General features: G+C 40.0%; 1 protein-coding gene across 2 annotated transcripts in view; it reads right to left on the bottom strand.

The window, feature by feature from the left end:
• The window catches only part of rabgap1l (RAB GTPase activating protein 1-like), a 128,311-nt gene that overhangs the window by 36,238 nt on the left and 67,542 nt on the right, over positions 1–24,531 (bottom strand). For both annotated transcript variants that reach the window (XM_030434353.1, XM_030434354.1), the window contains exons 14-17: positions 16,794–16,907; positions 9,899–9,973; positions 7,359–7,484; positions 3,435–3,578 (exon numbers count right to left, since the gene is read on the bottom strand). In XM_030434353.1, the coding sequence (XP_030290213.1) occupies positions 3,435–3,578; positions 7,359–7,484; positions 9,899–9,973; positions 16,794–16,907 (459 nt within the window). The remainder of the gene's footprint in view (positions 1–3,434; positions 3,579–7,358; positions 7,485–9,898; positions 9,974–16,793; positions 16,908–24,531) is intronic.

Genomic DNA, 24,531 nt, shown 5'->3' with positions numbered 1-24,531 from the left:
CAGAAGAGAGGTAGAATATATGATGATGTTTCCTCATCCTCCATGCTACTTAGGAGAGGGTTTCAATATCTCTCCTCAATTTTAATTTAACACTCTTTGGTTTCCCATGGCGCCAGTACTAACACTGTTCTGTGTAGAATGATGGGATGCTCTGCTGCAGATGCATTTCCTGATCCTCCTAACTTAAATTAAAAGAATGCACCTTTAGCTAGAAATGTTGTCTTTTACAACTTTTAACAACCTCAGGAAACAAATACAGCAAAAACGAGTTAATGACATAACTAGCAACAGTCATAATAATATTTGCATTACTCTAAAAGTAAAACATTTGGTATAAAAAGTGACACAAAATATCAAGGAAAAACCAAAAAAAGAAAGAAAAGTATGATTTTAATATGATACGTCCTCAAGTAAAATGGCAAAAAAAACAAAGTACAACAAAAGTTTGCTTGTTTAATCAATTGCATGTATAATGTTTCTATACAAATCACTGATTATTGTGCAGAGCTGACTATTGTGTAAGTTTTGCTTGATCACTAACATGTGCATCAATCCTTTGACAAAATGTTCTTCCTCCCTCTTTGTTTATGCAATGCCTCTGATTTTGACACAGAAATAAAGAAAATGTAAAGCTGACGTCAGCTCTGCATGGGAACACCCGTCTCCTTGGTCTACATGACAACCAGTTCACATGGCAACACGGAGCTAAAAATATCTGGACAGCTCTAAATATAACTGGAGAAAGAGAAAAGAGAGGCCTGCCTTCACACACCTATCTTTGTGGGCCTCAAGATGGTGCTACAGCGCTGAGGCAGGATCAAAGGTGTGTGTGGGGGAAAGGAAGATTATCTCAGACTGTGTGTATCAGAGCAAGACACATTCATGCAGTGGAAAGTGAGATAAGCATACAGACAGGAAGGAGAGATATTAGATTTGTTATTCTGCGTTGTTAAAAATAATCTTGGGCAGCACTAAATGGTTGGTTTGGTAATAACCAATGACTCAAAAGCGATTTACATGTAACCAAAAAAAAAACCAAAACACAACATCAAGGTTTGAGCCTTGGGTTACGATTTTGTAACAGTAGCAAAATGCAAGACTTTTTTGTTTAAAGAAATGCTGTTGAATAAAGAAAATAAAAATAAAAATACCTAAGAGAAACTTTGGTGAGGGGAAAGTAGAGCCGAGGAAATAAATTAAGAAATTATCAGCATTATCTGCTAAGGAGACTTGATCAAAAAAAAACAGAAGCTGATTGAGTGATTGATTAATAAAAGAGAAATCAGCTTACAGAAAGGGAACAAGGACAGAAAGGGGATACATGAAAGCAAAGGGAACAAGGGAAGATGAAAAGTTAAAAGAATTTGAATAAAAGGCAAACAAGTAAAGCTGTTGCCGGGAGCAAGCAATGACAGACAGCTTCATAAAGAGAGAGAAAAAACAAAAGATTAAGAGAAAAAACAGAAAATGATAAAGAGACTACAGTGTAAATACGACTGAGCCACAGAAGAAGACAGCGGAAGAAAGGAAACAAACAGCTAAAAAGTTGTTGAAGAATTGGCAAGGAAATAGAAATGACAGAGAGAATGAACAAGGAAAGATGATAGATAAAGGAAGCAATAAATGAGTGGGAGAAGATGACTGAGAAAGCAACGAAGAGGAGAGCTGACGGGGGGGGGGTGCAGGAGATGAGAATTCTGGTTTAACGAGCAGATTCTCATCATGCGGCTCATTGGGTGAGAAAGACCTGGGAAACTTTTAATTGTTCTGCCCGAGGCCAATAGGAGGACAGAAGGAGGGAAGGAGGGAGGGGGAGAAAGACAGAGAAAAGGGTGGAGGGGAGCGGAAACAGAAAGGGCATTTGACTTTTGTTGTTTCATGTCATGTTTTATGAGAATCAAACTAAGAGCAAGACAAAGATTCCAAAAATATTACAACAATAGTCCTTTCTTACTTTTGTACAAACACACTACACACCTATAGAGGGTGTGACAATCAATCAATTGGTGACTATTTTGCTGAATCACCTAGAAAAAACGTTCTGACAGAGCTCAAGCTGCTGTATTGATGCCTCTTATTTGTCTGCTCATGTTTGGTGTGGTTTTCCTCAAGGGTCCTTGACCCCTTGTAACGCTGGCTTTATATCCAACACAATGTTTATGTTCTATAAGGACACAGCTGCATGTTCCCACACAAGAGAAGGGCCTCAGTCACAGTCCCACTGCACCCTCATTACACATTTGGCTTTGTCAGGTCTGTCTGGCAGCTTTACCTGCCATCTGATCTGACACACCAGCAGGTGGTGATCGGCTGAAAGCTCTGTTTCTCTCTTCACCTGAGTCTCCAAATCATACAGCTGAGATGAAATGGTCAAATGAATAAAAAATAAGAACTTGGTATTTGTTTGAGATGGTCAGTGAGTGGAACAAAAAACTTTGCTATGGTTCAGATCGAGAGAAACCCCTCCAGGTTTATCCATTGTTACTTACTTAAGTGCTGAACTATTGATTTCTAAGGGATTTCCTCTTTAGGGGCCCAGCAAGAGACTCACATTTCTCCGAAATGTATCTATTTGTTATATAAAATACTGTACTATTTACTTCAAATTGGAAACATATGCTGGATCCCCCTCAGTCTTCTTATTCCAGGGAGATTTCTTGCCCAGTGGCAGACAAAATAGAATAGCGAAAGCAAGGTTTATAGGGAGCCAATCTAAATAATGCTGGTGTCATAACTCTACAACCATTACATAATGTGTTATAGTGTTATATCAAATAAAGCAAACAAAAACAAAAAACCTTTGACTACTTTTATGTCTTGCCCATTGGTCTTTGTCGTACTCTATGCATTTGCATTTGGTGTTGAATTTATGCATCATTTTGTTGTATTGTATGTTAGTCTGTAGCACTTTAAAAAAAGAAGTGCTATATAACTCCACGCAGACTCGAGAGGGTACTGTTGATCACTGTGTGCTACCACGCGATGAGCGCAGAAGTCTGCGTGAGCATGCTATGGCTTACGAGAGAAATTCAGTTTGAGCTTTTGCTCAGTCGGATTAGTTCGTTTTTTTAGGTTGCAGAGTTTCGTGACCATGAATGTAAGCATGTTAGAATGTCTAGCAGCCAACTCAAGTCACATGGCTTCTAATGACAGGCCACAAAAGAACACATACAACAACTTTTTTAAAGGATGTCTCAGAGTGTTTCAAAGAATTATTCTTTCACAATTTGATCGTTCATCCTCTGATGTGTTCGTTATTATTTTTTTTATCGTGAGTCCAATGAAACAAAAGCAAAGTGGCTGATATCTGATGTAAGACCTTTCAGTAAAAATGTTTAGATTACCCTATTGATTACACTTGGAAGATATTAGATCAAACCACGGAGAACAATGCAGATGAATCAGTGCTGGTGAGTCAGTGAGTCAAATTTTACCTCACAGAGCAGCAGGTCAGTGATGTGGAAAACCATACACAGGGGGAACTTGGCAGTGAAGAGGGTGAGAAACCACTGAGAGGCGTACATGTGTGCCTCCAGGTTGAGCTCCTGGAAGTGGGACCACAGGTCTGGAAGCTGTTCCTGGAGGAGCAGATAGAAGATAAGGCAAGGAAAGATGTTTCAGATATAATAGCACAGCCCTGCATTTCATTTCAATTTTAGATTATTTCATTTTTGCTCATACGTTATGAAATCATGTTGTATCACTGAGATGATAATCTCTTTCAGGAGAGCCTAGGGAACTAAATAAGTAAAAAAATAACAATTCAGTACCACGTCCCAGCTGCCAAACCACCAGAAACATGATTCACATATTGCACACTGTTAAACTCCCAGTAAATGCAGAAGAAGGAAAATATATTGCATTAGGGCTGGGCGATAAAACAATAATAATATCTATCGCGATAGACACTTGATCAATATCAATAGAAAATGCGTTCGATAGAACATCTATAATTTCACTGAACTCTGTTCCCAATCCAGAACCGCAAGGCATTCTGGGGGATGTAGGCAGAGGAAGGCCTTTAGCCTCTCGACCTCTCCCGGCCAAGCTAAGCAAGGTTGGTGGCATGAACAAACTCACTTGCTCTTTGGTAACCTAGCAACAACCTGTTGAGTGACATGCACAGTAGCACTTTCATGTTTCGCCATCGTGCCTCATAACTGCTTTAACAAAAAGAACGGCGTGGAGTGAAAAGAGAGAATGAGTGCGACAGCGCAAGAGGAAATTGTGGATTTAAGAAGAAAGGTCACATCACCAGTTTGGCAGTATTTCGGATATTTTAAGTCTGACAAGAGTCAGACTGATGTTGTTTGTAAACTATGCTTGGTCGTCCCTACCATGTCTGGCAATACGACAAATTTATTTTACCACCTCAGCTGCTCTCATCCGTTGGAGTACAGCAAGCGTCAAACAGCCACGGCCATCGACATCTGCCGGTACAGGTGGAACACCAAACAAGCGGCAACAGACCGCCATGGAGAGGTACTCGGCAGCAGTGCCATACAACAAAACATCAAAACGTTATAAAGAAATAATGGATGCAGTGGCGTATCATTTAGCGAAGGACTTGCTACCGCTCAGAACAGTTGAGAAGTCTGGATACAAGAATGTTATTTGCGTACTTAATCAATATCAATAGATACTGACCCCCCTTACATTCTTATTTCAAATAGGTAAACATCAATACTAATTGATATTGACTGATATGAAACACTTATATCGTGATACATTTTTCAGTCATATCGCCGAGTCCTATATTGCATTACACAAAGCAGCTACATTCACAAAATGTGACATTTACAAATCTGTAATAAGGATGACTGATTCTACTTTTGTCCTTGGAGCAATCTGTTTCATACAATGTGTAAGAGCACTGAATTCAGCATTGCTCTTGGTATTATATAATCTGTGTACTTGATCATTTGATGAGTGTTCCTAAATTCAATCTTTTTCTTCCACTTATCATTCACTCACCATATGTTGCTCTTGTTTATCTGTCTTCATCTACTTCTGTTTAGGTTAAGATATAAGAATATATGTGGAGAGAGGACAGTTGTAGCTTTCAAGAAGAAAAGTGTGTGTGTGTGTGTGTGTGTGTGTGTGTGTGTGTGTGTGTGTGTGTTTGTGTGTGTGTTTTAGAGTCCATGCATGTACAGTGAATAAAAGATTCAATTAGATGGCAATCCACTTTGGCAACCAACACTTACCATCATGATCAGATAGTGAGCTCCCACCTGTATGCCAATAATTAGCAGTCAATGCTAACATCCTTACATTGAGCATATTTAGTCAATGCTAACCGCCTTGATATTGATGCTGAGAAACGACTGCCTGCAGGGCCAGGGTGGATTACAGGTCCAAATTAAACCATACTCAGTGAGTGGATTTAGGCTCTAATACCTGAGTGGGATGGGACTTTAAAAGCACCAGGATCATCAGCCTTAACAGACAGAAAGAATGCCGTTTAGCCTACTGGGACTGCAACTCTCACACATGCAGAATTAGAATTAATTCTTATTATATTCTATGAGCAGAAAGGAGGCAACAAGGCAACAACAAACATATTGTCCCACATAGATGATGCAATCATCAGTAACATGCTCTACATATTAGAATATGAACTTTCCTTGCTTTTATGGAAAATGCAGACACATTTTGTATGGTTATCTGCACTGTCTGCTAGTCTTTTCTTTTTACTGGCGCTAAGTATGAGTAACTGTACAAACCCTGCATTCAGTTGTTAATTAAAAGAAACAGCCAAAGGGAACTTCAAGTGAAATTCAAATGTTGTGTAAAATAATGGTCCTTGAGACTAGTCTGTACAACTAGGATTGTTGAATATGTGGACCGAATTTCATGGCATTTAAAGTTATGAAGTGGACAAAATGACTGATTAACATTTTTAATTTTGAGTTGTAATTGCAGTGTCTGCCCCAAGGCCAAATTTCTGCCACTAAGTGGTGAGATTAATAATTTTTTCAACTACAGCTAGAGGTGTGTAAAAACATGATAAATGAACAAGAAAATAAGCAGCGATCAATACAAAAAAGCTGGGAGTGACTTTAGAGGAGACTCCCCTGACTCTGGAATCAAGTCACCATTAATTTTTCCTGGAGACAACTTTGCATGAGTTACAGCTGAAGCACATTTACAACTGGGATTGGAATGAAACTCTTCAAATTAAAGAAGAAGTCCAGAAGATTGACTACTGTGTTGATATGAGTAAAGGTACAAGTCTGTGAATATAACAACATCAAGGTACAAGGTGCCTTTCAGCCAAGAAACATCCAAAACATCATAATTATAATTTGTGTCACTACGAGAATAGGAGGGGCGGCTGTGGCTCAGTGGGTAGAGCTGAGGACTAGTGACCAGAAGGTCACTGGTTCAAATCCCTGGCTCCCCTGGGCGGGACTGAGCTACAAGCCGAAGCATCCTTGAGCAAGATGCTGAACCCCAACACTGCTCCTGATGTGCAGTTGGCACCTTCGTGGCAGCCACTGCCATCAGTAAGGGCCCTGCGATGAGCTGGCGTCTCATCCAGGGAGCACCCTGGCCTTCGCCCATAGAGCCACTGGATTTGGCCCCAGTATCCCCGCTCCACCTTGAAAAAGGTGGTATAAAAGCGGTAACATCACCCGCGACCTGCATGGATAAAGCGGAAGAAAACGAACGAACGAACGAACGAACGAGAATAGGTTTCCATGCTTTAATGCTCAAAGTTAGATTTGGTTTATCAAAGACACAAAACAGAACAGTACATGAAATAAACGCAACAGAAACATCCATCCTTTAATGTACAAGTGACGTTACTGTGGGCTGTTCTCACTTCTCAAATTTGTGCCTCCTTGTCTCCTCTCTCCTACATCCTCCTGCCTGTGAGCCAGAAATCGATCTCAGCACGCCATTTTGAAGGATGCCTTAATTCCTAAAATGCTCCTGGAGGAGAGAGGAGTGAGGAGGCTTGCCCGAGGAGTGTTTGAGCACTCGTGACATAAAAGAGGTGTGACACACAGATGGAATACACAAACCTCAGTGGGAGCAGGACAAAGTGAGAATTGAGATGAGGGGTCTGATTTGTTCTATTTTGTCAAAACTGACAAATAAATCACAATTTCTCATAAAGAAGTAAATTGGTTACTATGAGACTACCCAGGGGAGTCGCATAGTTCTGAAATTATAATCAAAATACAGTAGGGGGAAAAGCACCTTCAGAACTAGTGGCCATTTCACAACTACAGTATATCATCCATCTCTCTGGTCATCCATGAAGTCAGGGTCATCTTTTGAGCATGATGGAACCTTCCATTGTATTGTGATATTCCATTCCATTACTTTTTCAATATTATCAAACTAACCTGCATCAGCCTCTCCAGCTGGTAGAACTTGCAGTGAAGATCCTCAAAGTTGTTTTTGTAGAGAGCTCTGAGGCCATACTCGTACATGATTTTCACCAACACGCAGAAGGCCTGTTCCTCAGGCATCTGGAATCACATGGATAACCATAAACTACAGCTACAGGAAGCAAAACGCTAAAAACAAGTCACATGAAGATCTGCTGCCACACAGGAAGCTAAACTTGGATCTCTAAACCAAATTTGTCACTCACTCAGTCTTCAAGACAAGAAACAGATTCATTTTTAAATGTCCATCTGCACTTCAGCTACAGTAAGGCAGTGTGATGCTTCCAGACCAGGGCTAAATTGTATTTGAAGAACCCTCCCATCTGCTTCTTAAAGACGTTGGAAAACAGGACAGAATAGTTTTCTGACATTATTAGACGGACTTTGTATAAAGGCTGCAAGAAAGAAGAAGAAGGTGTGAATGACATTAAGGGACGAATCTCGTGGTGTTTGCATGTGTGTGCAAAATCATGTTTTTTAAAGTGTCTCACAGTCTTTGTGTGTTTGGGTGAGTGTGTGACATGAGGAAAAGCTTAAAGATATCTGCATGTGTGTGTCTACGCGGGTTTATTCCTCCTCTCACAGACACACACACACACTTGCAGACGGTGAGGTGATGTTTAATCAGAGTGACAGTATGAGTTTGGGGCTGAATGGGCTCCTGCAGGTAAACCTGAACCCCTATTAATATTCCTGACATCTCCTCCATAACCTCTCCCTTCTTCCTCCTCCTCCTCCTCCTCCTCCTCCATTACTGTCTGCCTCCTCCTCCTCCTCATGTATAACCTCTCTTTTCTTTAACTGCTGCTGTCCCCTTTATCTCTCCCCCTCCTCCTCTTCACCTTTACAGCCTCATCCCCCATAACTTCCACCTGTTTTCCTCCACTCTCCTCTCTTTTACACTCCTGTCTCCTCTCCCCTATACCTCATGATGATAAACTCGTTTGTAGTTCTCCTCCATGACTCTCTAACCATCTCTCTGCAGCCCACTGCTTTCTGACCTCTCCTCTCTTCTCCACCCTTCTTCCTCTTTAACCTCTGCTGCCCTTGTCTTTTGGACCTCAACCAAACTTCAACCGCTGTCTCTGCTCCTTTTGGGACTCCCGCCTCCATGTGTCTCCTCCGTCTCTCCTCCATCTGTCTTTTAAAACCTTCCCCAAATAAAATTTCTGGTACTTTACACAGACAAGCAATACATTAAAAGAAAAAAATATATATTTGTTACTATGTACATGGGATGGGGTATGTTGTATAGAGCAGGAGTACCTTAAAAATTGTGTCTGACTGTGACCTTGAAAATAACTCCCTCTTTTCTGCTATGACTCCGTCACTCAGTCGCGCTCTCTCATTCCATCTATTCATTCACATTTGCTATAAACTGTTTTCATTCCAGCAGTTTGAAAACAGTGTGTTGTTGAAAAGAAAGTTGCTGTCTCCCCCTCTCTCTCAGCCTCAATTCAGTCTGTTATATTGTGGAGCAGCTTTTATTTTGAAAGCAAAGGGCGAGGGAAAGCTAGATAAGCAAGGTTCCATGAAGGAAGAAAAGCTATACTAATAGAGTGCTGTAGTAATGAGTCCTAAAACCAGTTAGCATTTTTGCACATTCAGTTGCCTTGTCAGAATTGGGTTTCAGGTTTAACAACTGAAATAAGGTCTGAAGTTACCACAGGCTTAAAATATTTACAGCTTTTGTTCTGTGACATAAAATACGTAATTAAACGTCCCACAATTGAATCATTAAGCGTCTATGTGTCTTTAAGCGCCGGTTGCTAACAAGTGGCAAATTAAACTACAGAAGTTGCCATGGACACTAAACATCATCATGCTGAACACAGAGTCTCATCTACTCAACAGTCCGTCTTTACAGGCTGACTTTATTTACAAGCTGTTCGAACTCCAACGTGTATTGCTATTGTGTAGTAAGACGTTTTGGTGATGTTTACAGTCAAGCATTAGTTTTTGATTTCTAGTGATTTAATCTACGCTTATAAAAATCACAAAAGTGGTGTTCATCTGTGAAGATTATCACAGATACTGCAGAATATATGATCTGTGGCAAACACAAGCGTATGATTACGCTTGTGTTTGCCACAGATCATATATTCTGCAGTAATCCAAAATCCAACAAAAAAATCTCATCAGGTTTTTGACTGGGAAAACCAGGGCAATGCTAAATTCCTGGTTCTGCCTACAAGAATACGTCATCCCAACATCACTCTTCGTTGTTGTTGAGAATGTATGTATGTGCATGAGTATAAAAGTAGACAAAATTATAGAAAAAGTGATCAGATTGTTTCAGAGATAACACTAACCCAAGTACATATTTGAGGTGATTGTTTGTGTTGTTTCAAATTATTAGAAGTTTTTGTGTTACTTTGTTGAACCCAGGTCTGTATGCATGTGTATGTACTGTATCTACCTATTCATCTACCTGGTGCATTTGTCGTAACCATGCGTAGGCATGCTCAGTGGATGGATGGATAGAGTTAACTCACGTGTAACAGCAGAACAGCAGCGAGGAAAGACTGACCCTGGCAGTAACCGATTTCTTCATCGTACACAGAGTAGGCCTGTGAGAGAGTAAGAAAGAAAGAGAGAAAGGAAGAAATCAATTTGGTTATTATCAGCAAGACACCTGTTTACAATCAATAGATGAATGTTGTACTGTTGGAAAAACTTCAACATTAACATCAATGTCAACATGAAAATGCCGTTACTTAAGATGAGGATAGTTCGCCCTCTTTGAGTATTAAAACCTGATAAAAACACTTAGGACTGCCTACTGTGAGGATCGGTAAGTCTCGCAAATACTACATAACATAAAGCAGCCACACAACTGTACACTAAAACTTTTGGCGATGCAAATGAACATTATCTTTCCTGGCCTAAAACTCTGGGAGTCTTACATACATGTTATCACCACCTTTGGGAGGTGCATACTATCTCTTTTTTTGTCTGTTATTTCCCTGGATTTTTCAAAATTTTTCAGCTGTTACATACATTCACAAAAATGGGTGCTCAGTTCAGCCCAAACAGTGAAGAGCTACCTGGTATGGTATGGTAACATGAGCAGAACAGTAATTCTTCAGTCATCCCAAAAAATATGTATATTTTGATAAGTGGTATGATGATGTGAAATACTTTTAATATGCTCTGGAATTTTGGCTAATTTCTCAAAGCAAGAGTCAACTAAACTCTCCACCATCTGATCTTGAAAGCTTAGTATCTTGTTGATCTAGAGCATCAGCACATACAGAGGACATCCCCTTAGAGACAATTTCTCTCCAGTTCCAATGTTTCTATTTTTCAGAAGAGTTTCCCGAGGGACTTTCCCGTAGTCCCTGTCTTTGGTTTTCTCTTTGTCAGTGGCAACCTCTGTCTCTTCTTTCACTATTCCCCTCTCTATTCCCTAAATGCTGAGAGAACACCTTGTATCTAATAAAATAGCACTAGAGAAATGATTTCACAAACAGAAAATCACCAAACTATCACCTGGCAATATGCTTGATCTTTAACAACATTTTACATCATGATGATATTGTGAACTTGTCAGAACTTGAACAGTTGCTCATCAAATCCAGCAGCTATTAAACAACCTTACCAATTGTGTTGTAATGTTTGCTTGTGGTCTCTACTATAACTCCTGACAAAAACATCTGGTTCTTTAGCTGTAAAACACTCAACAGTGCTCCCCAGCTCACAGCTGTGCTTTTGTGTGATTTGGCTGGGAAAACATTGTGTACCATAGAGTTTTCACTGATCAGCTACCTACCGTGTCACGATAAGAGGAATTAAAGATACAATATGTAGGAATTCTGCATTAAAATGTCGAAAAGAAGCTCAGTCTTAGCTATATAATTTGTTAAGTTGTGTACTTACATTATCCCAAATGTTTCCAACAATGTTACAACCCAAAGAAATCACCAAGTTAAATCAAAGTAGTTTCATCAGGTTGTTGACACTACCTCCGGGTTAGGGAAGTCAGAGAATGATTCTAAACTGAACACAAAGAAAACTTCAAAACTACCTTGTGTGTGAACATATCAGATAGATTTTCATCAGAAATGATGGTTGTTGGATGGTTTAGCCCATAAACCTCTAGCCAGATCTGGCTTGTCCACAAACACTCTGCAAATGTCTTTTTTTTTGTTATAGATGGATAATTACATATTGTAGATTTAAGAGTGAAATCAAACTGCAAAGTTGTGGGCCAGACAGCAAACCAATGAGCAGAAACCTGCTATAAACCTCTGTCATGCAGAGTATCCTTATGGGTTCATTACTATGGGTGACCCCCTTCTCATTGTCACACTGTTTTCATATTGTCATTTAAAACTTTGTGTAAAGATAGAATCTGGTTTTAAAATCAGCACTGCCTGTGATCACTATCATGGCATCAGTACAACAATAATAAATGTGTTTCAGTCACCAGTCAGTCTGGTTGCTAGCCTCCATCAACAACCAGGCTTGGCCATTACAGTGAGTGGCAGTGGCAAGGAGAAGACAGTCACGCCACGACACACAACTTCTCACCACTGCTGTACTAAGAGCGGAGGGGGCCTGTCCAACGTGAAAAACCTGGCTGGTTTGGTCATTAAAGTATGGAAGACTGATCAAGGAGAGTAACCTTCAGATGACCGTTCGGGAGAGATGCTGTCTCATAACAGTCGGCAGCTGACACACCCCACCAATCATACTAATGAGCAAACAGACAGGCCTTTTCACAGTGTAAACAAGGATCCAGGGAGAGGCAAACATGTCTAAAACCATTTGACCTACAGTTTTATTTTTTAGAAGGGGAAGAACACAACACACAGCTTCAGCTCTTATGTGTCCACATCCTTGTAAGACATACTGGCTGCCGAAAGAAACATTTACACTGAACAGCAAATTTATGTGACTGCAATGTCTACCTGAATGGTAGGCATCAGGGGGAACCACACAGAGGTAAACTGGCACACCTGACCTCTACATAAGGGGGACAGCAAAACCGGCAGCTCAAACATGTTGGAGAGGTCAGAAGCTGAGCATGAATCCAGACAATATGGACCCTGTACAAATGCAGTGGCAGTTGTACACCTCGTGGACTGTGTGAAGTTTGATGAAACACACCACTTTACTCTAACTTCCTCACGTGTTTAATTTAGCCTTTATCTAGAGCCACTCGAAATGATTACGCTGGTAGCAGTTCAATATCTTCCTCCTAGATATTTTGTCAGGATGTTCATGCTTTGATGGACACATTAACTTTGGCTACAGTCAAACCTCCGTATATTGGGATCAAAGATTGTCTCCCCTTTCCATGCTCGGAAAAATGAGTGTGGACATCCAGAGCTCCACTGCTGATCTGCTCAGCTAATTTGGGGTTTTTACGTGGCGGTAATAGAGAAGTCTTGTGGAGCTGTCTGGAGTGTAATCTACAAGCTGACATGCTTGATGGAGTGTGGCATTCACATGTCCCCAACTCGGCTGGGAGGAGTGCATGCTGACAGATGGATGGGGGAGGTCCTGGTGGGTGAAATCTAAATTTGTTAGCCTGAGCAGATAATAGGCTCAGAGGGGGATGGATTATTACAATCTATATGCATAGTTTCTCATACACATGACAATTTCTTATTCTTCTATATGTGTACAACTTTGGAGAAAACTTTTTAGACAGTACAAATGTGTAAATATCATTGTGTAAAAGCCATGAGAACTGTTTTGGTTCAAATAACCCCTGCATCCTAACAAAAGTATATCAAAAAAATAAATTAAAAATATTTAGGCCACAGGTTTATCCTGGAAAAGCCAATGGGACAATCAGTGATCTTATGTGATGTAAAAGCATCCTTGAGCAAATAATGTGAATGAAGGAAGAATTTCAACCTGCTTCCACTGCTTCACATGGGGTTAACGGCCTGTCAGGTGCTCTAAGAGTAAGGGTATCTAGTATCAGGAAATACCTCATGAATACAGTGCAAAGTGTACTGGAGCCCACAGATTAAGGCAACAAACATTATAACTAACTAACATTTCTTTGCCTCTTCAACAGGACTCACATCCTCTGATCCTCTCGAATAACACTTAATTAGGAAATAGAAAAAAATGACATTCTTTTAGATAACCTCCCTTGAATTCAATAAAGGTTATCTAAAAAAACCATGTGAAATTATGTACGTTTTTCTATTGATTTCTATTGCATTTGGAGTGTTGTTGATCATAATCACTTAAATTTTTGTGAATTCTACTATTTACGAGATTACCTTTCTATTTGTGAATACTGCCTACATACAGTTGATTGCCCCCTCCCCCTTTTCTACACTGGCATTGTGCTTACAAGTATACATACATCTGATCAGGATGGTGGTCACTAGGATATGAGTAGGCATGCTGAATAATGTGCGCATGGAAACACTCAGTGATCACAGGGATACACAACATTAGCCTGGTTGATGAGGCGCTATTATGTTTGCTTTTCCCCCTGCTTTGTTTAAGTTCTGTTTACATGGAAACATAGAAGGTATTCTCTTTATCCATTTATCTAGGAGTCACAGGTTTTAATCCCCACACCGGCTAGGAGAATAATGCTCTCCTCTCCCTGAAAACCAATTTTCCGTGTGCCCTTGAGTGAGGCAGTAAACCCCCCACTGCCCCAGCAGGCCTTCTGAGTGACCACCAGTAGATATGTTAGGTTGTACAGGTTAGCTGGAGGTGTGTCGGAGTGCAACATTAAGAGAATGAATCAGATTATCACTGAAAAAGAGCACAGAGCTCAGGTGACCTTCCCCGAAGAATAAATGTTAGAAAATAAAGGACTCCAGGCTCATTACTGAGTAAGATATGAAGAGGAATATAAACTTTGTCCTGGATCCTCTGTGCCTGTAATCCACTCATGCCTCAAGATCCAACCAACCTTATCAGCAGCAAATCTACATGGATTTGCATACAAATGAAGGCTGGCTTGCCACTGACCTAGTTGGGTCCAGACTGGATGCTAACCCCTCCTGACAGGTTCTCCCAGAGCGCTGACCAGCCGTACTCGACTTCTGCAGCGCCAGGAAAATACAAAAGGAGCGAAAGTCCTACTTCATCAAATCTAAAAGTACCTTTGATCTTAATTAATAAATAAAAAAAAAAAATTTGTGATAATAAACTTTGTGTTAAATGTATGTACTCATTTCATCTGACTTTGCTTTGCGCGAAATGGATTTCTGTTGATTGCATAATTATTGAACGCAAGCTTTTCGCATCTCGTTACTGGTTTAGCTAATCAGAGTTATAGAAAAATGGTCTAATGAAGTCTAATGACCGTAGCTTTCTCCTGTTACCTTGTTACGTTGTTTGTCAATTATAGTCATTTATGCTTATACATGAACTTTTTTGTGTCTTAACAATCTCTGTTGATAGTCAGGCTTTCCTTGTTTCTACCCAGAAACATTTGGGCATAAGCACTTCTTGCTATTCACGAGTCAAATATGCTTCAGTTAACATCCCTGATGATAACTTTGCTGATACAGGTGCAAGTAATCTGCATGTTAACATTCAGAAAATTCAAATTGAGATCGATCTTGAACGCATTCACAATCTACTCTTCAGGTGAATCATGAGGATTACTGTATTTAATGTCCTCTTAGTTCCATTTCCAAACGTCACAAACCTTGAAGAGCAGATCCACTCAAAGTTAACATACAAATAAAGTGATGTAACTGACTAGATGGCTTTGCTGATTGGAGGAATTACATTCAGCAGCTCTTCCATGAGTGAAGTTTTCTAATTAAGGGAACACACAGCATAATAAATAAATGTTCTTTTCAAGAACATCTATTTATTCTCCATGGAAGTTCTTGTGTTTCATATACATGTGCCAGATGTGGCGATCGAAAAGAAAATCCCTTTTTGACATTTGGTTACTTGGAAAAAAAAAATCAGCAATGATTTTCACACATAGTGCGTCTGTATGTGATAGAGCTGTAAGATGTACTGTAGGGCAGTGCAAAGACGCCTGTACCTAAGAAACCGTCTTGGTTGAGTTCACAGCTGCAGTGAAGCTAGGAGAAGGACAGTGACAGATATTAAGAGTGGCTTTAAGATATTACAGTAGTGCTGACCTTGGCTTTTGTCTGAATAAAATGTACCATGTGTCTCCACAGATAATTGCCTTGTGATGCAAATCCAATGGGACCTTCTTCTTACAGCACTTACCTTCCATATTAACCTTAATGAAAAGGAAGCAGTACTGCATGTTTTTATGGTACAGTATTTTAACTGCAAGAGGTCCGCAGGAAGGATTGTTTAATACTTTATGTGTAAGTTTGTACGGATTGCTTTAGGTCTTTAATATACCAAGGCTGCATTTAACACTATACATTGTAAAGAGGGTTTTTACCTGGCGTTTCTCAAGGATGTGTCTTCTTTTTATCAAACCACACCTTTATATTGTTGTATCTTGAAGACAGTACAGAGGGCTTGACATGTGTTATCAACTTACACTAAACAGGAGCACATCGTTCTTTAAAGTTAGGATTTACATAACATATAAGTAGCCATACTGCCCTACCTCACCCACAGCCCTAAATCTACTGTTTTTTGATCTGTAACTAAATTGATATTGTTCCCTTAGCCTTGTTTTCTCAGATATATTTTGCAGCAGTCACTACTGCTATATTGCTACTAGGCCTATAAATAATAACAAGCAGCACAACATAAACAACATGTACTCATGTTCAGCCTGACAGTGTGAATCAGGACAAATCACTGAATTGTTCAGAGCCGTTAAAATCATGGCTTTACTTCTGCCACTAAAAATGCCCAAACCTAAACCATCTATGGAAGACGACAGAGCGTTCAAATAAAATCATTCTGCAACTGAGAAGTCTATTTCTTGCCTATTACTTTGTAGTCATAAATCCCTTTTGGTGGCTAATTTGAGCGATATCTGCCACCTACAGAACAGCCACCACATTCTTCCGCTTAAAAATCTGGAAGAGAAGATGAATGACTATCCATTGCGCGATGGGTATGTCCGGTATGTCATGTGTAGGAAGGGTTCAGGTCTCAGTAAAGGCGGCACTGTCAGTCATATATAGCAGAGCCAACTTGAAATGCCAAACAATATTCTACTGGGCCCTGCCAAACCCCAAAGAACAGAAAAAAAAGAACTAATGGCTGGCTTTGTAGGAATGGGCACTAATTTTGCCTTAGCAAACATCTCAGAATTAGCGTCTCATCTCATAGCACTTGATTCTCAGCAGGAAAGTTTTCAAAGATGTTCAAACACAGCATGAAAGTCTGCAAATCGAGATTTGCCTTCTGTTCTGTGATGTCATGAAAAAAAGCGAGGTATTGTGTGGTTCTGTATGATCCGGTGCTGATTTTATGAAATTCAAATATCTGGATGTTATAGCTCACCTTGCAGATCTTATACAGTGAATCCTGTCCATCTCCGTCAGAGTCCTTGAAGTAGTCGTGTGCGGGGAAGGTGCGGTGAATATCCCGGGTGATGACACCTTCTTGAGCTGAGTCCTGTAATACACAAAGATTGCACGCTTTAAACACGAGACAACAAAAGTCAAATTTTGAGTGTTTAGAGCACGTTAAAATTATTATGTTTTTTATGCACTTATTTCTAAATGTATTCATGAGATGACAACAGCAAGAATTTTTCCAGTCAGCATGCACAACTTTTGACATTTTAACTGATCACGCTCTTACATATCTTTTCTGTTTGAAGATGTTTATACACAGTAGAAAAGAGAGGAATGCATCTTGCTGAATTCAGAACACAGCAATGACACAAAGCAGCAGTACATTGCCATGTCACTGTTTTTGTCTCATTCCTCTTGCAACAGCACTCCCCAGGCCTCAGTCTCAGTGTACACACACATATATACACACATACCAAACACGCCTGTTTGTTTTCCTTTGTGCGCCTAACTCACAAACAGACATATAGTACTGTACATAGGCAGGCCCTCTGCTATTCCCCTCTCACTTTCTTTTCCGCACATGCACACCGAGACATGCACATTGCAAACACTACCCGAGAGGAGACTGGCAGCAAAGAATTCTCCAACAACTCACTGTAAGCTGCAGATAAAGCAACGCTGAGCTCGACTGGCCTTGATGTGTGTTTGTGTGTATCACGGAAAAAATGTGTGTGAGTGTGATATTTCATCTCGCTTGCTTCTTTCCTCTCCTTGTTTCCTAGAGTGTCTCACAGAGCGGCGTGGCAGTCTGCTGCATGTTTGTGGAAAACACTGCAGAAAATAATGCTAATGTGGTTAAAGGTCTTGGTCAGGAGGTCCCGTATTGCCACAATGTAAAAATACATCGAGATCCTTCGACCCCAGGAGATTACTTGGACAACAAAGCTAGTAAGCTTTTCTGCCATCCCTTAAATTCCTTTATTTTCCTCCGGATCAATTAAGTTTCTATCTTTCTTATTATCTTTCTATCTTTCTATCTTTCTATCAGCAATCCTGATTCCCAAAAAGTCGGTATGCTGTGAAAATCCCGATGCAATCATTTGAAAACAAACTGTGTTTACTGCCAGTGGTTTCATGAAATGTTTAATTCGATGCTGTAGTGCGGCGCACAGTGCCAAGGGGTTGTATTTAAACTTTAGTCATGGGTGTGTTTTGGGCAGAACATAAATCAAACCAATCCTTGTCGTCTCCCATTCCCTTGAAGAGCCAGGTGTGCCAGGGCCGGATCTCAGTCCGTGGGATGGGTCATATAAAATATCATCCTGATCAATGAAGGGTGGGATGAGAGGGGATAAATATGTCCTTAATGAGGAAAATATAAATGATATCACCTGCAGCGATGCTCCAGCAGCAGAAATGATATCTATCTCTACATAAACATGCACATTTGCATAAAAGGAACAACTGATAAACTACATTGATTGTTTTAAACCCCTGACTCGCCAACAGGATCGATTAGTATTTCATGTTAATTTATGTTCTGTTTTCTTCTACACCTCAAAAGGTCACACGCAGTCACACACACACACACAGTCACAATGAATAGTTTGATTGAAGCTGCTGGCACTGCTGTGTGTAATGCTTTAATGAGATTTGTAGTGTGGAGGTGGTGTGTCGTTCTGTGTATTATGTGTTGGAAATTGAGTTGAAACAGTTTTCACATTGCGTTCCTTCTGAGGCACAAAAACAAGATGCAGCTCTTGAGGAATGAAGGCAGCGTTCTGTGAGATGTTTTTTCACATGTTCATGGTTGTCTTAACCTGGCAGCAAAACTAATTTCCCAAATGGGACACAAAAGATTGATAAATAACATTTCAAATGTTCATAAATCTTAGTTACTATCTATTACCCTTTAAAAATAATTCTAAGCAAATACTTGTGTGATTGTAAACTTAATTACTGAATGAAACTATTTGATAACTTACTGCACTTCAGTGAATTCTGATGTGGATTATTCACTATTTTCTGATATTTAATAACACAAATTATTTATCAAATAATCTAGACAATAACTATAAGCTGCAGCCTTCCTTACATCAAGCCTGCAGTTTTACTTTCACATATAAATGAACGTCCCTTAAATTTTCAGGCTTTGCCAAACAAGTTCACACAATGCTGTTTACGCCAATTGCTGTCACATAAATCTCCCTGTATTTCACTGTTTTTATTAGCTGTGTGATAGCGATGTAAAGACTGCTTTGCCAGTGCAGAAGGAGGAAGAAACCATAGCGATGGAGTGGGATGCATAGGATCTAGCCTACATAGGAGTATGGCACAGCCTATGGCGTCATAAGTACGTCAACAGTGTTTGTGCAGTTACTCTCACTGCCAGACTGGGAAGACAAAACGTCTTCATTGCAAGTTTAAATGGCTACAGTACTAGATTGAAGATTGAAATACAACATTTTTCCTCCAAATATGTATATTTTTATTTTCACAATGACTAATTATAGTTAAAAGTTAGAAACTGTGGAAATGTGTCTTTCAATCCGTGGATATTTCTAAATACTTTGACTGTCTTCTGAACATTGGCACGGTGCTGTTTCTTTGCTACTTACAGGAGAGCAGAGACTTCAGTAGGGCCACACAAAGCTCAGTTTAATTAATTGCTCAGCGAGTAATAACATTACTTTTAAAATAATTATAGACTAATGATTAATGTATTACTTTTTACGAGTTAGCCCATCAATCACAAACACGTTTACAACACTGTAATTACTATGGCAACATCAGCAACGACCAGCAAGAATCTGGTTGACAGTGAAAGTTGTAAACACTTTGATTTAATAAACCATGCATGCCTCTACTAATTAACAGCCTCATTACTCAAAGAACACCACAAAAAATGGGAGCGAGGACGTCCTCTACGCTTCTTAATCTCCTTTTCCCTCTTTTTGAAACCCTCAATTTTCCCCTGCATATTTCCTTCTCTCCTTGAATTCTTTACCCCCATGTGGGCCAATACCCTTATTCATTCATCTTCCTGCTTATCTCATTTTTTCTTCATCACTGTGCACTATACTTCAGCCTCATCTCTTACTGTATCATCTTTGCTCCAGTCCCCCCCCCCCCCCCCCCCCCCCCCCGTTTCCTTTCCTTTCCTGTTATATATTTCTCTGATTTCTTTCATCTTCCTTCCTTTTCCTTCCCTCTTCCTTTCCTTGCCCCTCCATGTGCCCTCCAAAATATTTGCATCATCTCCTCTCATTTTCAATGCAGAAAGCAAACATGCAAAGACGTTTAAGCCCTGTGGTCTTGGTATGCAGGCTTACAAGACCAGCCTTTTCTCTTACATATTTCATGCGGCGATGCTCTCTTTCTGCTATGAAATTAAAAGAATGCAGGTTTGTATCTCTATTTCAGAAATCTGTTCAAAAGTCCTGCTAAGCTAAGAGGAAAAAGCACATCCTGTACACACACAGATAACAGTGTACAGTTTACAAGGTGCAGCGCAATGTACCAGTTCTGATAAAGATTACAATATTTCCAAAAATTTAAGAAGTAATATTAAATCCTTTTTAGCTACGGAAATAACAAACAGTAAACATGTATTTATATCTTTAAAGTTCATCATTTATTATTAAATGTTGGACTGTACAATGATGGAAATATCGCTATGTTATCGCCATCTCTGTATTTACCACTACGACACTCTGCAACATAGAGAAAGTTAAAGCACCACAGCATCCTGCTGTGCTATATTCAGTAGAGCGCAACTCAAAATTACAATGTCAGTTGTTTCGGAAATAACAAAGCCATAGTCACTGCCTTGCGCTCCCTCACTGTCTCTGAAATCCATTTTTTTAAGGTGGATTCACTGCAGAGCTGAGAAGTTCATACCTTCACTTGCTGCTTGGCAAAACAAGAGTTATGAACTTTGAATGGACGTGTGGAAGTGCATGTATGCTGAAGCTGGCAGCACTTTGATTACTACAGGCTGAGGTGTTCAGTCAGGAACTGCAGCCTCATCAGCAGCATAAGTTCTCGATCAGTGTCCCAGTTCACATCCCTGCTGAACGCTTAGGTTAAGCGATGTCTTCAGTGAAGTATCATGATGAATATGTTTCTGCTTTTGTGACAGTGTAACTCAGAGATGCTGTAGTAGTTACTCATTAGTACACCATTGTAGTAACAACTGTTTCCCACTGAACTCACCCAAAAGAGACATAGATCCCTTTGCTGGATTAAAAACAGTCTTTGTCTCCACTCCACTCCATAAATGAGTTGTGTTCAGCCTCAGAATCACGACGGTACGCTTAAAAGTAACACACCAACAGCAGCTTGCAGAAAAGAAACACAATGAATGTAACTAAACGTCTTGGATACCATTTTTACCAGGGATAGATCGATTATCAAGGACAATATTCAGAATTTTTCTATCAGACTGCCGATAAAATAATCTAGTTTAAAAATGTTCTACTTTGGCTCTGATGCAGCATCCTCTCACACAATGTTTCTCCCACAACACTATCTGATTGGTAATGCATCACAATGACTAGCCTATGAAAAACAAAAGAAAATCAATCCGCAAAGTAACTAAACGTATCAAATACATGTAGTGGAGAAGAAGTTTAAAGTAGCAGACAAAGGACATGTAAAGAACCTCAAAATTGTACTTAAGATCAGTACTTGAGTTAATTTCACTTAGGCTAATTCCATCACTGGTTGTCCAAAATTCTAAAACATTTTACCTGCAAATGAATATCAGTTCCAAAGGTTTATTATCGGTCTCCTTGATTTCTAATAATCGGTATCAGCCCTGAAAAGGTGATAGCGGTCCACCCCTAGTTTTTACAAACATAAAACTATATAAATAAACCCTAATCTGTAACCTGTATGAGCACAGGTCCTCTTAATAGGCTCCATAGGTCTCATTTCACTTTCATGTAATATGGTTAATCAGGACAAACCCATGGATTCCTCCAAGTCCATGTCAAACCCTAATCTTGCATTAGAAACCATACATTTAACATGCAGCAGAGTGAACAGGTCACTGGACCCTTTCTGTGTTCATATAAGTATGGTTATATTGAGTCTTAATGTGGTGAATCCAGATGTTCACCCTTCCAGCCATGGCTCTGACAAAGGGTGCAACACCATAAGGCATCACCAGCTGATCATGCCCTGAAGCTGGAGAGGGATCTGGATGTGGTCATTGAGTGCAGCACTCACAGCTAGCAGTGAGTTGAGCATCATTGCACTACTGCCATCAACCAAATCTTCAGCCTGAAAATCTCCCCCCCTGTTACAGGTGGATCAATGGAACAGAGAGTCAGGGGGATCCTGAAGGCTGTTGTGTTTGTTCCAATTCCAGACAGGGAGGAGAGAAGGACAAGGATCTTTGGTTGTGATAATACCATGGTAGGAAAGGCGGCATCATATCTGAAGAGAAGACAAGGCTATTCTTAGCTGCAGGTAATCCTCTTAGTTTTTACGTGTTGATCTTTTAGTTGCTGAAAAAGCGGCGGTTTGAGGTGGGAGGATTTACATAACCCATAGCAGGAGGGAGTTTTAGGTTCTAACTGGCAACACCAGTACATGCAAGTTTCAGGTAGCAGCTTCACAAGAGTGTGTGAAGTGAGGCCTATAGAACCTGTGTAAAACAAAACCATATACACATATTCTTAAGGGCATGCAGTATAGTCACCACACATGCACAAATGAACAATGATGAATGCATGTGAGCATAAATGTCAAAGCAACCCTCCAACTTCCCCCCTCTCACCTGCGCATACATAAGCAGGAATATTACACATTAGCACAGACTCCCTCAGCATTTTGAAGATGACATAATAAATACAGAGAGATTAAAAAAGCATTAGCGCAGGCAGGGGATTACATCAACACAGTCCACCATCACTCTAAATCCAACATACTGTGCGCGCGTGCGTGTGTGTGTGTGTGTATGTCAGCATGTGTATTTTTCCCGTATTGTCTGTACCCATTAGATTTATCCCCTGGTGGCTTTTAAACTGACTGACTGAAGGCAGTAAAAGAAGACAGAAAAGGAAATGGAAATAAGGAGAGAAGGAGTGGGAGAAGGAAAAGAGAGACAGATCAAGATAGATAACAGAGATGGAAATAGACAGATGGAGACAGAGGCTGAGAAAGATAGAGAGACAGAGATATGTATAAAGAGGGGAATGAGAGGCTTCCTCTAATTGTAGCCTGGGGGCTTGTTGGGCAGACAGTCCATTACTCAGACCTCACCGACAGGTAACCTACTTAACACAAGCAGCTAAAAATAAAAATCTGCTGATGTGTCCAAACTTGCACTCCACCTCCACATCCCACAGTATTTTATTCTAACCAAACTGGCCCGACTGGTAAAAGCTGCCACAGGTTCATAAAGTCAAGAGGTTTTCCTCTGCAAAGCAACTGAGTCAATACACAATACACCCAAACAGGAGCGTCACTCCTGTGTCAATACACTCAAACCAGGTTTATTTATAAATCACTCTGCTGAGATTTATATGAATCATTTGTTAAGATGTTATGCTTTGTATAAAAACAAAGCTGTGTGTGGTTTATTTCACAAAAATGTTTATAGGTGATTATACACTATTGAAAACATAATTATGTGCCATATTATATGCCATTTCTACTAGTAGATGCCACTAAATCCTCGACTGGACCTTTAAATGAAAGACATATGTGTTGCAAGTGTCAGATCAGAAGGTAAATATCTGTGTTACAATTTTGGTTGTGATTACAACATACGAGATCGAACAAGCTCCAAAGGCTGAAACGAAAACTGCTTCTGCTGCAACACTCGTAAGCAGCAAAGCAGTAAAAGGGCAGATGCTTGATAGAGGTATTTTGAATGTTAATCACTGCCTTGGGAACTGTGACTTAATTTATATTAAGCTTGAAGGCAATACGTGCAAACACCTGTCATTTTATGATAAAAGCTGTTCATTCAGGGGCTGGCACAGCTGACTTGACACCGGAGTTGTTCCATGTCAAGTGTGCTCTTGCAGCCGACTGGTTAAGTCCTCTGTACACTTATTGTTTACCTTACTGACTATTAGGCTATGTTAGCTTCCCCCTGTCCCAGTAGGGAAGTAAAATGAAACCAGGGACCTTACGGTGCCACTGGTCACTCATCTGGGGCTAGCTGACATTGACCAGTGACCTTGGTGAGGTCAAGTCATGCTGTCCTGCTGCAGGGGCCCACAGTATCAGGTAGATAGGTTGACTTTTTCCACTGAAAGGATACCATGTTGTAGTTACACTGGATCTACTGCTACAGTATGCTGTGGTACAGTATCAGGACTCAGTCAGTCTGACATTAAGCAGGGGAAACTAAAGCTGATGGTTGCACTTTTAACAAACATTTCATCTCTATTCATCAGTAGTGCAAAAAGAAACATCCAACAAAAACAATTACTTAGCAAGAATGCAGTACAATTTTAAAAGTCAAGTCAAAACTGCTGTTTAACTGTTTTTAATCACACAAGTCTTACTCCATATATCACCTATAAACCAACATCAAGCCCAATGGCAAAAAAAAGCTGTTTTGAAGGTATTTCAAACGTTATTTTAGAGTTTGCAACTTCCTGGAAAATCAGTAAAAATGTTGATGACTCATCCTGCACTCGAGGGCGTATGTTCATTTTTATCCAATAAAAGGTTTTCTTTATTTTAAGATAGTGGTTTAT

This window comes from Sparus aurata, chromosome 11, assembly GCF_900880675.1.
Source record: "Sparus aurata chromosome 11, fSpaAur1.1, whole genome shotgun sequence".
In the NCBI taxonomy this organism is placed as follows: Eukaryota; Metazoa; Chordata; class Actinopteri; order Spariformes; family Sparidae; genus Sparus; species Sparus aurata.
The sequence above is the reverse complement of the archived record's forward strand: the minus strand, read 5'-3'. Positions and strand labels throughout refer to the sequence as shown.